Consider the following 14,905-nt stretch of genomic DNA (forward strand, 5'->3'; position numbering starts at 1 on the left):
GTCCTGACTACGTGTCTTATGTCTCACCTCTGACCCGTTCTGTACTTCAGAAAGTTTTCAGATTCATTTCTGTGATGCAGATGTTGTAGTACTTTACATTTCATTGGGGATATCCCCCCCCCCCCCCCATTTTGCCTTTCATTGCCTTTAATCAGTCGGTTCATTGTATAATTCAGATGTTAAAGGGAAATAACGTGCTTTGCTCTGTGGACTAATCGATGTTAATAATAACAGAAAACATTGTTTACACGGTCTTTTGTACAGAATAAATAAGATTCCAAATAAATAAGATGCAGTGCATGTAAATAGTAAAAGGAATTAAATCATTCCCATCGTTGGTGTGGACACAAGTGAAATCTCATCTTTACTATTAGAGTACTATTATAATAATAATATTCAGATCATTCTTGTAAAATAGTTATGATTTTTTTTATTACTTTGAGTTTATTTTATTTACTTACACTAATGTATATCCAATTAAAAAAAAAAAAAAACAACAATAAGAGGGACCGGAAGAGTCGTGACCGAACACTTGGACCCCTAAAAAGTGCAACTTCTCAACAAGATGTTTTTATCCTCCAAATTCAGTTGTTCCACATTATCCACATTATCTGTTTCTTTCCATTACAGTACAACAGCAAGCAGATTGTTTACAGTGATGTGCTTTTGAAAACCTCCGGTCCCCGTAATTACAGAAATACCAGAAGGTGTATATTTCAGCTGAAACAGCTATAAACAGCTATAAAATCTTTCACACTTTAAATCTTTATGCTCAGACCAGACAACTGGTCATCATGCGAAATATAAGAAAAGTAGGAAATCGTAATAGTTCTTCCACACAGTTTCTATATATTTATATAATATTATATATTTAAAATTTTCTTGTCATGAATGTAACAGTAGTAAAAAAAATTTTTTTACTTCTGTATAAAAACAGTACAATTCTAGGCAGCTGGAGGGTGTGTGTGTGTGTGTGTGTGAAATGTGTATGAATTAAAATAATGTTCAAATTTCTAACAAATTCTGTGTGCCCTACGATGGCGTAGAAATGAGACGACACTGGGATCCAAGGTCCAGTTTCTTAAATAAGCTTAAAATGGTATTAAGTGCGTTTGGCAAATTGGTAGAACAGAACGGAGGGCTGGTGGCGTGATGACTGGTTTGTGACGGAGACGAGTGCAATTTCAGTCCCACTCGATCCCGAGGAGGTCGCAGCTGACGTCCCACAGCCTCCGAGCGGTTTCGTCACAGCGGCCCTGAGGTGCGACGGAGGCTGGAGCACAGTCACTGAGAAAGAGAATGAATTTATTATCCACTATAAGAAGAAACATTTTTTAATCCAATCAATAAGGGAAATGAATCACAAATATTTCAGTTCAGGTTGAAATACAATTATAAACTGGTCATAAAGCTGGTAATGCAGTTTAGTCAGTGTTGTATAAAGTAGTAGACAGCAATACTTGAGTAAAAGTACAAGTATCGTACTAGAAAAAGACTTCGGTAGAAGTGAAAGTCACCTTTTAGAATATTACTCGAGTAAAAGTCTTAAAGTATCTGATATTTACTGTACTTAAGTATCAAAAGTCATTTTCTGATATTTAATATACTTAAGTATTTGAAGTAAAAGTAAAAAGTAAAATGTCAGTGATTTTCAGTAGGTATAAGATCAGCGGCGGTTCTAGGGTTTCATCTTTAGGGGTTTTATCCCTCAGTGAGAATTTAAAACAAGAGTTTTATATTCTATATTATATGACTACATAGTAAGCCAAAAGTTATGGTGTTATTAACTGGCAAAAGTGGACACCAAAATTTTATGCATGATGTAATGATGTCAGTCTTGAATCAGATCAGTTCATGTGTGTGTGTGTTCTCTACAAACAGTGTGTCCGATGAATGACGTCATTAATAAACTAATATTCACAAGACAAAGACCAAATCAATAAATATTATTTTTAATTAGTATTGATGTTGCATTAATATTTAGTTTGTTCTACAACTCTGGTAATAAGAATAGTGACATTTCACTGCTTTTGGTTGCCGCCGTTATAGATAAACGCCCCCAGCTCTGACTGCGCGTGCACGCTGCGCGTACCTGTGCTTCTCCGTACAGCGTGCGGAGCGTAATACAATCTAGGAGCAGTGATACACCAAACCTCCCTTATTACAGTCACACACATTTCTGCTGACTTTATTTTGTAGTAACGAGTGACGCAGATGTTTAGTGGGAATATAACGGAGTAAAAGTTTACATTTTATCTCAGAAATGTAGCGGAGTAAAAGTGAAAGTTGACAAATTTAAATAGCGAAGTAAAGTACAGATACGTGACATTTCTACTTAAGTACAGTAACGAAGTATTTGTACTCCGTTACATTACAACACCGAGTGTAGTGTTTTTGGAAATGAACCCTACCTGAAGTGCTTTCCTGTGATGGAGTGCAATTCCTCAGCCACTGCGCAGTAGACGGACGTCTGCGCTCCCTCACGCGGTGTTTTCAGGAATATGGAGAACAGCGCGAACAGCAGAGACATCAGTGTGGAGTGACGCACCAGATCAGACCTCACCGTCCCCGGGTGCACTGAGTTCACCGTCACGTTCAAGCCTAGGGAGGACTGACTCAGCATGAGGCATGGAGCAGTATTTAAAAAAGAAATAAAAAAAAAGCTTTCATGCACTGAAGAGCTAAAGGGTGCGTTGCTTAATGCTTAATGTGTCATGTTATGATGTCTGGCATCTCTCATGTACCTGTTAGCTTGCGCGCTAGCTCCTTGGTGAACAGTACGTTAGCCAGTTTGCTCTGGCAGTAAGCCAGGCCGCTGTTGTAGCTCCCCTGACTGTGTAGGTCATGGAATCGGATCCAGCCAAAATAATGTGCCAGAGATGAGACCACGATGATGCGGGACGGCGCGCTGCGCTTCAACACTCCGACCAGCAGGAACGTCAACAGGAAATGACCTAGGATCAAGATGTGCTGATTACGTTCTGTCCTTTTCTTAATGCAAGAATTGACCTACCATATAATATGAAACCCCTTATATATGTTTACGTGTTTCTTATCAACTGGAAATTTCCCTCACCCAGATGATTGACTCCCAGGTGCATCTCGAAGCCGTCAGCGGTCTTCATGTACGGACACATCATCACGCCGGCGTTGTTAATCAAGATGTGCAGGTGACTCACCTCTGTGTGAAGAGACGAAGTGATGAGGTTTTTCAGCATAATTTTCAGTATGATAAAGATAACACTAACTTCTCTAGAAAATGTTCAGACTTGTTAACTAATTAATTATTAGCTAGATAACAACCTGGCAGAATAGAAACAATCACAAACTGGTGGCAGGAGTGTGTATTTTGTGTTTGTGCGCATGCCTATGCACCTTGGAGAAATCTCTGTGCAAATACTCGTATGGAGTATGTATCCGCCAGGTCGAGTTCTCGCACCTCCACCTGTGCACCACCCACGCGTGTGCGGATCTCGGCCGCCGCCTCCTCACCTTTCTCCACATCACGACAGGCCAGAATCACCCGCGCACCTGGGAAAAAAGTTAACTGTATTTTAATACTATGATACAATTATAATTACAATTATATACATTTGGTCAATTATCTATAACTATAATTATTTATTCCATTAAAGCGTCCATATGTAACTTTTGTGCAGATAAAATTCTAGTGTTGTCTTTAGTCCCAGTCACATAAGATTACACAAATACCGTGAATGTTGTTATTCGGCAGGTGTTTTGTGTGCAGCAAACACAGGTGTGTGTGTGTGTGTGTGTGTGTGTGTGTGTGTGTGTGTCTCACCGCGTGCAGCCAGGTCCAGTGCCGTCTCTTTCCCAATTCCTGTGTTCCCTCCTGTAATCAGTGCGGTCTTCCCGTCCAGACGTCCTGTAGACATACACACTCCACCTGCTGCATATTTCCTACACATACACACATATAGACACACACATATACAAACACACACACACACTGAGGTCTTGAGCACACTGAGGTCATATAAACAGTCTTGTGTATAATCTGTATGTACAGACACAAAATGGTAAATTTTGATCTGCAACAAGAACGAAGAAAATGTTTTGCCATGAAATTTCAGCTCATGTTCATCTATAAATAAAATGTCATCAATTCTGTATGTATGCAGTGTGTAAGTGGTGTCTTTATATCAGGGTTTATTTTAACACTTTGTTTGTTGTCAGTTTGTTAGTTAATAAAAGACTAACTAGCTGTAGTCCCTTTAACTGCTGCCTCCTGATCGTACGACCGCAAGGATACTAAACAGCCAATGGCATCGAGTTCTGCATAATTAGTTCATGCATGCATAATTAGCCCCGCCCTCGGGGAGCTGTTATTGGACGGTTACCGATGTGAATGGTATTTATATTCAGCGGGGGCGGTTACTATGGTGATAATTCAAGAAAATGACAGTGTAAAGGTAGAAAATGTATAAGCAGCTGCATGGCATTTAAAGCGCTGTAGTGACACAGTAGTGTTCTGTAGTGTAATAAACATGTAAGGAGATTATAGTGTGAGTGTTTCTGAGTGTTGTGTAAAGTGAACGTATAACAGCACGTACCTGATGTGAGGCGACATCAGTCTCAGGATTAACGCCACGACCCCGGATCCCACCACCACCACCACCATCATCATCATCATCATCATTATAATTATGGGCAAAATAAAGAGAAACGCAGCGCGCGTGCCGTTAGAACGTGCAGGGATGAATCTGTGGTAAAGTGCTGTGATTGACCTCCCACGCGCTGTGCGCCGAGAGCATCATGGGACTTGTAGTTTTCACTGTAATGCATGTCAAACTGTCGCCGGGGTTAATCAGATAGCACCGGTCTCCTTCGGGTATTCGGAGTAAAAAGGAATGAAGTGAAACAGCAAACGAATGGAGTAAAGCAAATAATATAACAGATACGCGCTAGCTCGCTAGTTATCGCAGGAGTTATTAACCGCGCGTCAGTGTAGCGCGGGTGGTTGTGGGAAGTGTAGTTTTTATTGGCGTCATTTCACTACATATTATAGATGCAGTATAATCCCATATTATAGATACGGTATAATTACATATTATAGATACAGTATAATCCCATATTATAGACGCAGTATAATTAAATATTGTGGTAGATCTGTATGTCTGTAGATCTGTACGTCTGCATCTCTGTTGGTCTGTAACATCTACTACTATAATGCTTGTATCAGACCTGTTTATCTAACACGACTCATACTGCTATAATATAAATCCTTAAACATTAACATGCCATCAAATTGAAATAACAAAACAAACTAAATGCAAGTGTTATTGCTTAAATACTTATTGCTTAATCTAAATACAAGTGAAATCACATATGCAAATATTTGCAAATAACACACGACATGTGGAACATAAATGTCGCTACGATATGTTTTTAAACTAATATAACTAAACTAATATTTATTCATAGAATTTTCTAGTTGTTATACAAAAAATAGTTATTATTACTGTAATCAAATATAATACAATTAATGAAATATAATGTGCAAAAATATAACTAATTGAAATTATAATATAATATTAATCTATAACATTTTATGTATTCAAATTCAAGTCGTATATATATATATATATATATATATATATATATATATATATATATATATATAATATATATATATATATATATATATATATATATATATATATATATATAAAACATTTGTTATTCTAAAAGTTCATTTTCACATATCATTTTCACGTAAACTTAGTTTTAAAAAATAAAGTAGTTTTAAAAAATTATTTCCATTGGTAAAGGTTTATATTTATTAAAACACAATTGAAACAAAAATGAATATATATGTATATGATATGTTAAACAGACACATTATATTTATACACAGTATATTTATTCAAAACACAAAAATCAGGTCGGAAAATTTGCACGGAAAAAGTCTGAAGTCGGAACTGGGAAGTCGAACGGGAAATTCGGAACTAGGAAGTGGGAAGTCGTAGGTCACGACTCCCGACGGCCGACCCACGACTTCCGACGGCAGAACCCGACCTACGACAGCCGACTCCCGACCGCCGACTCCCGACCCGCGACGGCCGACCCGCGACTTGTCTTCACTGACTTGATTAGGCCGGGAGTCGTAAGTCGGGAGTCGGCCGTCGGCAGTCGGGAGTCGTGGGTCGGCCGTCGGGGTCGGCGGTCGGGGTCGTAGGTCGGAAGTCGGAATTTGGACATTCAAAATCCCAATTATTTTGTATTTATTTATTCAAAACTCCTACATTCTAATCTAAACATTTGATCAGATTACAGACCAACGCTTAAGCTCGTTTCCTTTGAAAAATTAAACTACATATCCCACAATGCATTGTTGTCTTAAAGACGTTGGACAGTTGCTTGAATATTTTTGTATAAATATAATATATCTTTCTTTATTTTAAAACGTTAAATCATACACAATCCTCATTTCGATCTTTTAAAGTCCTAACATTGTTATCGAAAAGGATTATTCATGTTTTAGACGTGATTAGTTGATGACTTTCTCACAGGCACCGTATAGGACACCTACACTAGCACTTCCTGTAAGATGTTGTGGTCCTAATGCTGACGAGAAACCTTTAAATCTGGCTCATGTTTGTGTTAAACTGCTTTAACTGATTATTTTAGACTTTAATGCTTAAAATCGACAGAATGTCTTCGGAGGACTTTGAGAAGCTTCATGAGATGTACTTAAGTGTGTATGACGAGCTGAAGCTGAGGTGTGACCGAGTCAGTCGCTCTCAGGGAGGTAAACATCAGTGTCGTCAATAACAGGAACATTTATTATACACCGTTTTAATACAGTAACGTTATTTAATACAGTAATGTTATTTAATACAGTAACGTTATTTAATACAGTAATGTTATTTAATACAGTAATGTTATTTAATACAGTAACGTTATTTAATACAGTAACGTTATTTAATACAGTAATGTTATTTAATACAGTAACGTTATTTAATACAGTAACGTTATTTAATACAGTAACGTTATTTAATACAGTAATGTTATTTAATACAGTAACGTTATTTAATACAGTAACATGTCACTTCTCATTAGTCTGTCATCACGCTGAATATCACAGGCTGATGATTGTTTGTGATTTACATCCATATTTTACTTCTCATTATTATATCACATTGTTGCTCTGTTTATTTATTATTAATCTGACCTTGTGTGAGGAGCTGAAACAGATTATTCCCTTACAGAAGAAAAGCAGAAAAAAATGAATCAATCATAAATTCGTCATAAACTCCTGAAAACCTGCAGCTTTATATCGGACTGTTACAAAGTGCTGGAACTGGAGACTCCTTCCATGTCCTTACTTTACCATATCAATTCAATTCAAATGTATTTTTATGGCACTTTTAACAATGGACATAGTCTCAAAGCAGCTTTACAGGACATGGTGACTGTGGGGAGGAAAAACTCCCTTAGATGGTAAAGGAAGGAACCTTGAGAGGAACCAGACTCAAAGGGGAACCTCATCCTCATCTGGGTGACACTGGGGGTGTGATTATATAACCTCATCCTCATCTGGGTGACACTGGGGGTGTGATTATATAACCTCATCCTCATCTGGGTGACACTGGGGGTGTGATTATATATATACAGTCTGATAAATGTTGTAGTGATGTAAAAGTCCACATGGAGTTCACATCTCCTCTTTAGTGTCGCAGAGTCTAACTGGAGCTGGTAGATCTGTAGGTGTCTCAGGGTTCGCAGGGTCGGCCTCATCTCAGTGGTCCAGAATCTTCATCGCACGGAAGACGATCAGGGCTGGTACAATGTCTGGATGCCTCGGGATGGGTAGAAGAGAGGGGCAATGGAGGGGGATTAACATATCTGTTGTTCATAAAATTTGTAATTCTGATATTATAGTGCACAATATTATGGGATGTATTATGTGTACGCCTGACTAAAGAGATGAGTTTTTAATCTACATTTAAACTGGGAAAGTGTGTCTGAGCCCCGAACACTATCAGGAAGACTATTCCAAAGTTTGGGAGCTAAATAAGAAAACGCTCTACCACCTTTAGTAGACTTAGATATTCTGGGAACTAGCAGAAGTCCTGAGTTTTGTGATGTCAGAGAGCGTGAAGGATTGTAACGTGTTAGAAGACTAGTTAGATACATGGGAGCTAAACCATTAAGAGCCTTGTACGTAGGTAGCAGCAGTTTGTAATCAGTTCTAAACTTAACAGGTTGCCAGTTTTTACAATTACACACCTTTTTTGTGGAGTGTCCGCTGTACAAATCCCTGGGAAGGTTCTGTTACTATGGAAACGATAACGTATCACAACTGCTGTTATGAAAAATTCTCCTTGACTAGTCAGACTTCAGACGTAATAGCTGCTGTATTAATTAATTAATTAATTTTTTAATGGATCATTTGCTCACAGAGGAGAAGAAGAAACTGCTGCGAGGGTTTGATGAGCGCCACGGAGAAGCACAGGAGCTGGTAAGTAACGTTTCCAGACACACAATGGGAGCAGTGTTCATGCTGTTGTGTCAGTTTATCCTCAGGACTTCAGTTCAGTCACATGACGTGGCAATAGAAACAAAACCATGAACTTCACTAATAGTGTCATTAAGAACCATTACACTGTTGACGCTAAACTTTTCCCCCTAAACTTTTCTTCCTCTGTTCTCTTTTATTAAGTCCAAAACATATCATATTACTGAGAAACTGCAAAAACAGAACTGACACTGCATGATCTTTCCTTTTCCCTTAAATGATAAATATTCATCACCTTAAAGAATAAATCACGATGTGAACAATGTAATGTTGAGCGTCGAGTCCCTCTGAATCAGCTGTTACTGCGGAAACCCATTAAAGAAGCGCTTTAATGTAAACTTATCATTTAATGGAAAAGATTTCAGTGGAGAAAGAGATGGTAAGAGATGGTGTGATACGATACATACGATCCATTTTATTTTATTTCGTCTGTAACCTGTGGAATAAGTCAATAACAGAGTGAATGTATGACAGTAAATCAGAGCCGTGATGTTTGTACATCCAAGACCAAAAGATCCAGTAAAATGTCCGGGCCTTTTTACACCCGGTCACTTCGTGTGTTGTGTCTGATCCGATAGGGTCCGTGTATCTTTTGGTCATTCGACTTTCCATTTAGAAACAGGTATTAAAAAACAAAAAAAAAGGCTTTCTGATTTTCGTTTTTAAATACAAAAATTACAATTGAAATACAACGCGTTTTTTTTCATGGTTAAAAACGGATGAGTAAAATTTTGGTTTGATTTTCATTTTATATTTCGAATAACAAAAAAATTAAATCAGAAAACAGAAACAAAAAAAGGCTCGTTTTTAACATTCCGAGACTGGATGTGGTCATTTACATGACAAGAGCACAGGGGCGGCACCAGAGAATTTGGATGGGAGGTGCTGAGGGGAGTAATATACAGGTTATTATTTTTATGAATAATAAAATAAAACTCGCTCACTCGATTTGGTAATATTCTCTAATTATTTAGGCTAGTCTGTATGAAAATGTGCACGCCTCATGGCGAGTCAGCGTCGGCATTCGGCAACTTCATCTTTTCAGCCGATAGTCACTCAGAAAGCACTTAATAAATAATTAAAATGTCTTTTCCCCTGACGCATTCATAATCAATTTGCTGGTACTTTGAGACAATTGCTTTATGCGCGAGCTTGAGGTGGAATAGGCTACTGCCAATATATTAAAGGATGGTTTAGTATATTATCATTAATCAGTTTAATATAGGCTAACGTACTGTATGACTAGTTCTCAAGAAATATCTTTAATTGGGGGCATGCCTACTTAGCACAAGTGCTCCATTTTTAAAATACAAGTTTCATCTGAAACGCGTCCCAGACCACCTCCTGAAGGGGTTTGTACCATCGGATTTATATCCGTCTCCAAACTGTTTCGGAGGGCATTTAGACCTGGTCTTTTTACCATCGGGTAGCTATCGGATCACAGAAAACACAGGGAAAAAAACAGGTGTAAAAAAGCCCCTTAGTTGTACAGAGCAGGATGTCTGCCGTTCCCTCGGTTCTCTCACATCTTTCAGTCCTTTTCATGTCTTTTGTACTGACTGTAAGAATGTGTGACGGTTCAGTTGTCACAAAAGAATGCAGGAAATTCCATACTGGAATTTTATTTGAACTCTGTTGCTATGTCTCTGTACGATCACTAGGGGGCACTAGCGGCGCATTGTTAAATGCAGTGTAATGAAAACGTACGAGTTTGTCTTCTCTCTCTCACGTCCTCTCACAACTGTCTCTGGATCTCGTATCTCTCTCGCAGCTGCAGGAGATGGAGCAGGAGCTTCTCAGCGCCCCGTCCACCTTCAAGAACTCCATGTCCTCCAAAGTGCGTCTGTACCACAGAGACCTGGGGAAGCTGCAGCGCCTGGCGCACGCCTCGGACACCGGGTTCGGCTTCCCCACGCGGACGGGAGACGGCGGGTACGGCGTATACGCCGCTCAGAACGAACACACTGTGAGTACGAACGAGAACAGGACGTCATGGTAGTTCAGGACAACAACGATAAAGCAGATACAGTAAAGAGCAACATGTCCTCATCCTCACAGACGCTGATCATCACTTCATCTGTTACGTCATGAGATGTCACTGAGACACATCATGACATGAATAGTCTCCATTCTGACATTTATTCAGCCCGATATTGATACCTGTAGTTTTTAGGGTTGTCATGGTGACGTCAGTGCGAACAAAAAACACAGGAGATTGTACTGAATGATTAAGTGCAAATACTGCAATGTGAGTTTATTCTGTTTTGTAATAAGTGTGTGTTTGTTTGTGTGTCTGTGTGTGTGTCTGTGTGTGTGTGTGTGTGTCTGTGTGTGTGTGTCTGTGTGTGTCTGTGTGTGTGTGTGTCTGTGTGTGTGTGTGTCTGTGTGTGTGTGTGTCTGTGTGTGTGTCTGTGTGTGTGTCTGTGTGTGTGTCTGTGTGTGTGTCTGTGTGTGTGTCTGTGTGTGTGTGTGTGTGTGTCTGTGTGTTTCAGAGCGAGCAGCAGGCTCAGCGAACGTTACTGATCCAGGGCTCCGAGTCTCTGAACAACGCCACACAGAGCATCGCACGCAGCCAGCGCATCGCCGTGGAGAGCGAACACATCGGCACAGACATCATCGAGGAGCTCGGACAGCAGAGAGAGCAGCTGGACCGCACCAGAGACAGAGTGAGACATCAAACATCTTCAACACGTTCGTCTCAGTATTAACACTGAGGTGCTAACAGTTAATGTAGTGTGTAGAATATTATTATATTGATAGATATCATGATTATTATTGTTATTATATACATACTTTTATATGCATATAGAGATGAGACGTTTAGAACCTCAGTATAATTACAAGTGTTTGTAGAGAAGTTCCTGAAATCATGTTCTATAGAAATAAATAAATAAATATTATCATCATTATCACTTACAGCTGGTTCACACAGGAGAGAATCTGAGCCGCAGCAGGAAGATCTTACGCACCATGTCACGCAGGTGAGCTCCATCACACACACACACACACTTACTGTATGTACAACATTAAATACACACACACCTACTGTATGTACAACATTACACACACACACACACCTACTGTATGTACAATATTACACACACACACACACACACCTACTGTATGTACAATATTAAATACACACACACACACACACACACTTACTGTATGTACAACATTAAATACACACACACCTACTGTATGTACAACATTACACACACACACACCTACTGTATGTACAATATTACACACACACACACCTACTGTATGTACAATATTAAATACACACACACACACACACACACACTTACTGTATGTACAACATTAAATACACACACACCTACTGTATGTACAACATCACACCCCTACTGTATGTACAACATCACACACGCACACACACACCTACTGTATGTACAACATCACACACGCACACACACACCTACTGTATGTACAACATTACACACACACACATACACGTCTACTGTATGTACATCATTACACACACACACACACACACACACACACACACACACACACACACACACACACACACACACCTACTGTATGTACAACATTACACACACACACACACGCACACCTACTGTATGTACAACATTACACACACACACACACACCTACTGTATGTACAACATTACACACACACACACACACACACACACACACACACACACCTTCTGTATGTACAACATTACACACACACACACCTACTGTATGTACAACATTACGCACACACACACACCTATTGTATGTACAACATTACACACACACACACACCTATTGGATGTACAACATTACACACACACGCACACCTACTGTATGTATAACATTACACACACACACACACACACCTATTGTATGTACAACATCACACACACACACACACACACTGACCACGTGGCCTTGCATATGTGCTCTTCATTCATGTGAGATTTTGGCCTCCTGACAGAGTGATGACCAACAAGCTGCTGCTGGGGATCATCATCATCATGGAGGTGGCCATACTGGGAGCTGTGGTCTACCTCAAGTTCTTCCGGCACTGAGACGGAGCTCTCTGAACGCTCTGTCCTTCTTTTCTCTGTCCTCTTCCTCTCTGGGAAGACGCAGTGACACAGAGGATCTGGGCTTTTCACTCTGACGTGTTTTGCCAGAGACTCAGCGGTTTTCAGAGACTCAGAGGAACTTGCACAGCTTTTTAAGACTTTTAAGACTCTTTTTCTTCTGCATGGGTGCAAATCTGTGAAAATGAGCATCCGTGAGGAACACACAGACACCCGTTTGGGGAAGTGATGGATGAGATGTGGAGTAAATCGACTGGTTCTGATTGGTTAACAGTGCAGTCAAAAGGACCTTCGACTGACCTGTTTAACATGATTTATTTAATACAGACACTTTGTATTTGTCTTTCAGGGTAGCATTGAATTAATTACAGTATTAAAGTGTTCTGGGAAGGTTGTGTCTGCTCGGCTGACTAATGGAACTTTGTGTGGGTGTGTGGGTGTGTCTGTGTGTGGGTGTGTGTGTTATTAGTTCAGAAAGCATCTACATTATCTGCAGTTTACTGGAAAAAATATTTTTGCACATTTACTCATTTATATCAGTCTACTGTGAACTACTGACCTTATGTACGGTGTGTGTGTGTGTGTGTGTGTGTGTGTGTGTGTGTGTGTGTGTGTGTGAGACAGAGGAGTCAGGAGTGTTTGTGTGTGTGTGTGTGAGACAGAAGAGTGTCAGGAGTGTTGTGTGTGTCACCGGAGAGTCAGGAGTGTTGTGTGTGTGTGACAGAGGAGTCAGGAGTGTTGTGTGTGTGTGTGAGAGACAGAAGAGTGTCAGGAGTGGTGTGTGTGTGTGACAGAGGAGTCAGGAGTGGTGTGTGGGTGTGTGTGTTAATAGTTCAGAAAGCATCTACATTATCAGCAGTTTACTGGAACAAATTTTTGTACGTTTACTCATTTATATCAGTCTACTGTGAACTACTGACCTTATGTACAGTGTGTGTGTGTGAGACAGAGGAGTCAGGAGTGTTGTGTGTGTGTGTGTGTGACAGAGTGTCAGGAGTGTTGTGTGTGTGACAGAAGAGTGTCAGGAGTGTTGTGTGTGTGTGTGTGTGTGTGTGTGTGTGTGTGAGAGAGACAGAAGAGTGTGAGGAGTGTTGTGTGTGTGACAGAAGAGTGTCAGGAGTGTTGTGTGTGTGTGTGTGTGTGTGAGACAGAAGAGTGTGAGGAGTGTTGTGTGTGAGACAGAAGAGTGTCAGGAGTGTGTGTGTGTGTGTGTGTGTGTGTGTGTGTGTGTGTGTGAGACAGAAGATTGTCAGGAGTGGTGTGTGTGTGTGTGTGTGTGATAGAAGATTGTCAGGTGTGTTTTGTGTGTGTGTGTGTGTGTGTGTGTGTGTGTGTGTGTGTGTGTGTGTGAGACAGTAGTTTGTCCGGAGTGGTGTGTGTGTGTGTGTGTGTGTGTGTGTGTGTGTGTGTGTGTGTGTGTGTGTGTGTGTGTGTGTGAGACAGAAGATTGTCAGGAGTGTTGTGTGTGTGTGTGTGTGAGACAGAAGATTGTCAGGAGTGTTGTGTGTGTGTGTGTGAGAGACAGAAGATTGTCAAGAGTGTTGTGTGTGTGTGTGTGTGAGACAGAAGATTGTCAGGAGTGTTGTGTGTGTGTGTGAGAGAGACAGAATATTGTCAGGAGTGTTGTGTGTGTGTGTGTGTGTGAGACAGAAGATTGTCAGGAGTGGTGTGTGTGTGTGTGTGTGTGTGTGTGTGTGTGTGTGTGTGTGTGAGACAGAAGATTGTCAGGAGTGGTGTGTGTGTGTGTGAGACAGAAGATTGTCAGGAGTGTTGTGTGTGTGTGTGTGTGAGACAGAAGATTGTCAGGAGTGGTGTGTGTGTGTGTGTGAGACAGAAGATTGTCAGGAGTGTTGTGTGTGTGTGTGTGAGAGACAGAAGATTGTCAAGAGTGTTGTGTGTGTGTGTGTGTGTGTGTGAGACAGAAGATTGTCAGGAGTGTTGTGTGTGTGTGTGTGAGAGACAGAAGATTGTCAAGAGTGTTGTGTGTGTGTGTGTGTGTGTGTGTGTGTGTGTGTGTGTGTGTGTGTGACATCAGAGGGACAGCACAGTGACCCCTATTGGGAAAAGATAAAAGTTATAGTAGCTGCAACAACATTTGCAAAACAGCTTTGACTGACTGGTTGCCCACGGCAACAAACCTTGCACACTTTTGTTTACAGCTTGCTGCATATTCAGTGCCACCTTCAGCCACTCCCAGGTTGCCCAACTGTTTTTCTGTAATTCTGCCCTAGGCACTATCCTGGGCAGGACACGTGTCTGTACAGTGAGTGTTTATAACAACATA

General features: G+C 40.3%; 2 protein-coding genes across 3 annotated transcripts; one reads left to right on the forward strand and one right to left on the reverse strand.

The window, feature by feature from the left end:
• Positions 1–89: 89 nt before the first annotated feature.
• rdh12 (retinol dehydrogenase 12) lies at positions 90–4,927 on the reverse strand. The gene is made up of 7 exons (XM_027167154.2): positions 4,575–4,927; positions 3,803–3,921; positions 3,376–3,531; positions 3,077–3,181; positions 2,745–2,954; positions 2,412–2,601; positions 90–1,287 (listed from the first exon to the last, which is right to left on the reverse strand). The coding sequence occupies exons 1-7, from the start codon at positions 4,658–4,660 to the stop codon at positions 1,185–1,187; spliced, it is 969 nt and encodes a 322-aa protein (XP_027022955.2). The 5' UTR covers positions 4,661–4,927; the 3' UTR covers positions 90–1,184.
• Positions 4,928–6,557: 1,630 nt separating this feature from the next.
• Positions 6,558–13,011, forward strand: vti1b (vesicle transport through interaction with t-SNAREs 1B). Of its 2 annotated transcripts, none has more exons than XR_007140311.1 (6): positions 6,558–6,772; positions 8,427–8,485; positions 10,314–10,508; positions 11,035–11,257; positions 11,462–11,523; positions 12,510–12,620. XR_007140311.1 is itself a non-coding variant. In XM_027167165.2 (6 exons), exons 1-6 carry the CDS (start codon positions 6,658–6,660, stop codon positions 12,601–12,603), a joined length of 699 nt encoding a protein of 232 aa, XP_027022966.1. In that variant the 5' UTR covers positions 6,560–6,657; the 3' UTR covers positions 12,604–13,011. The 2 variants fall into 2 exon arrangements, 1 of the variants encoding a protein (XP_027022966.1); XM_027167165.2 differs by having other exon boundaries at positions 6,560–6,772; positions 11,035–11,208; positions 12,510–13,011.
• The last annotated feature ends 1,894 nt before the right edge of the window (positions 13,012–14,905 follow it).

Source organism: Tachysurus fulvidraco, chromosome 4, assembly GCF_022655615.1.
Source record: "Tachysurus fulvidraco isolate hzauxx_2018 chromosome 4, HZAU_PFXX_2.0, whole genome shotgun sequence".
Taxonomy (NCBI): Eukaryota; Metazoa; Chordata; class Actinopteri; order Siluriformes; family Bagridae; genus Tachysurus; species Tachysurus fulvidraco.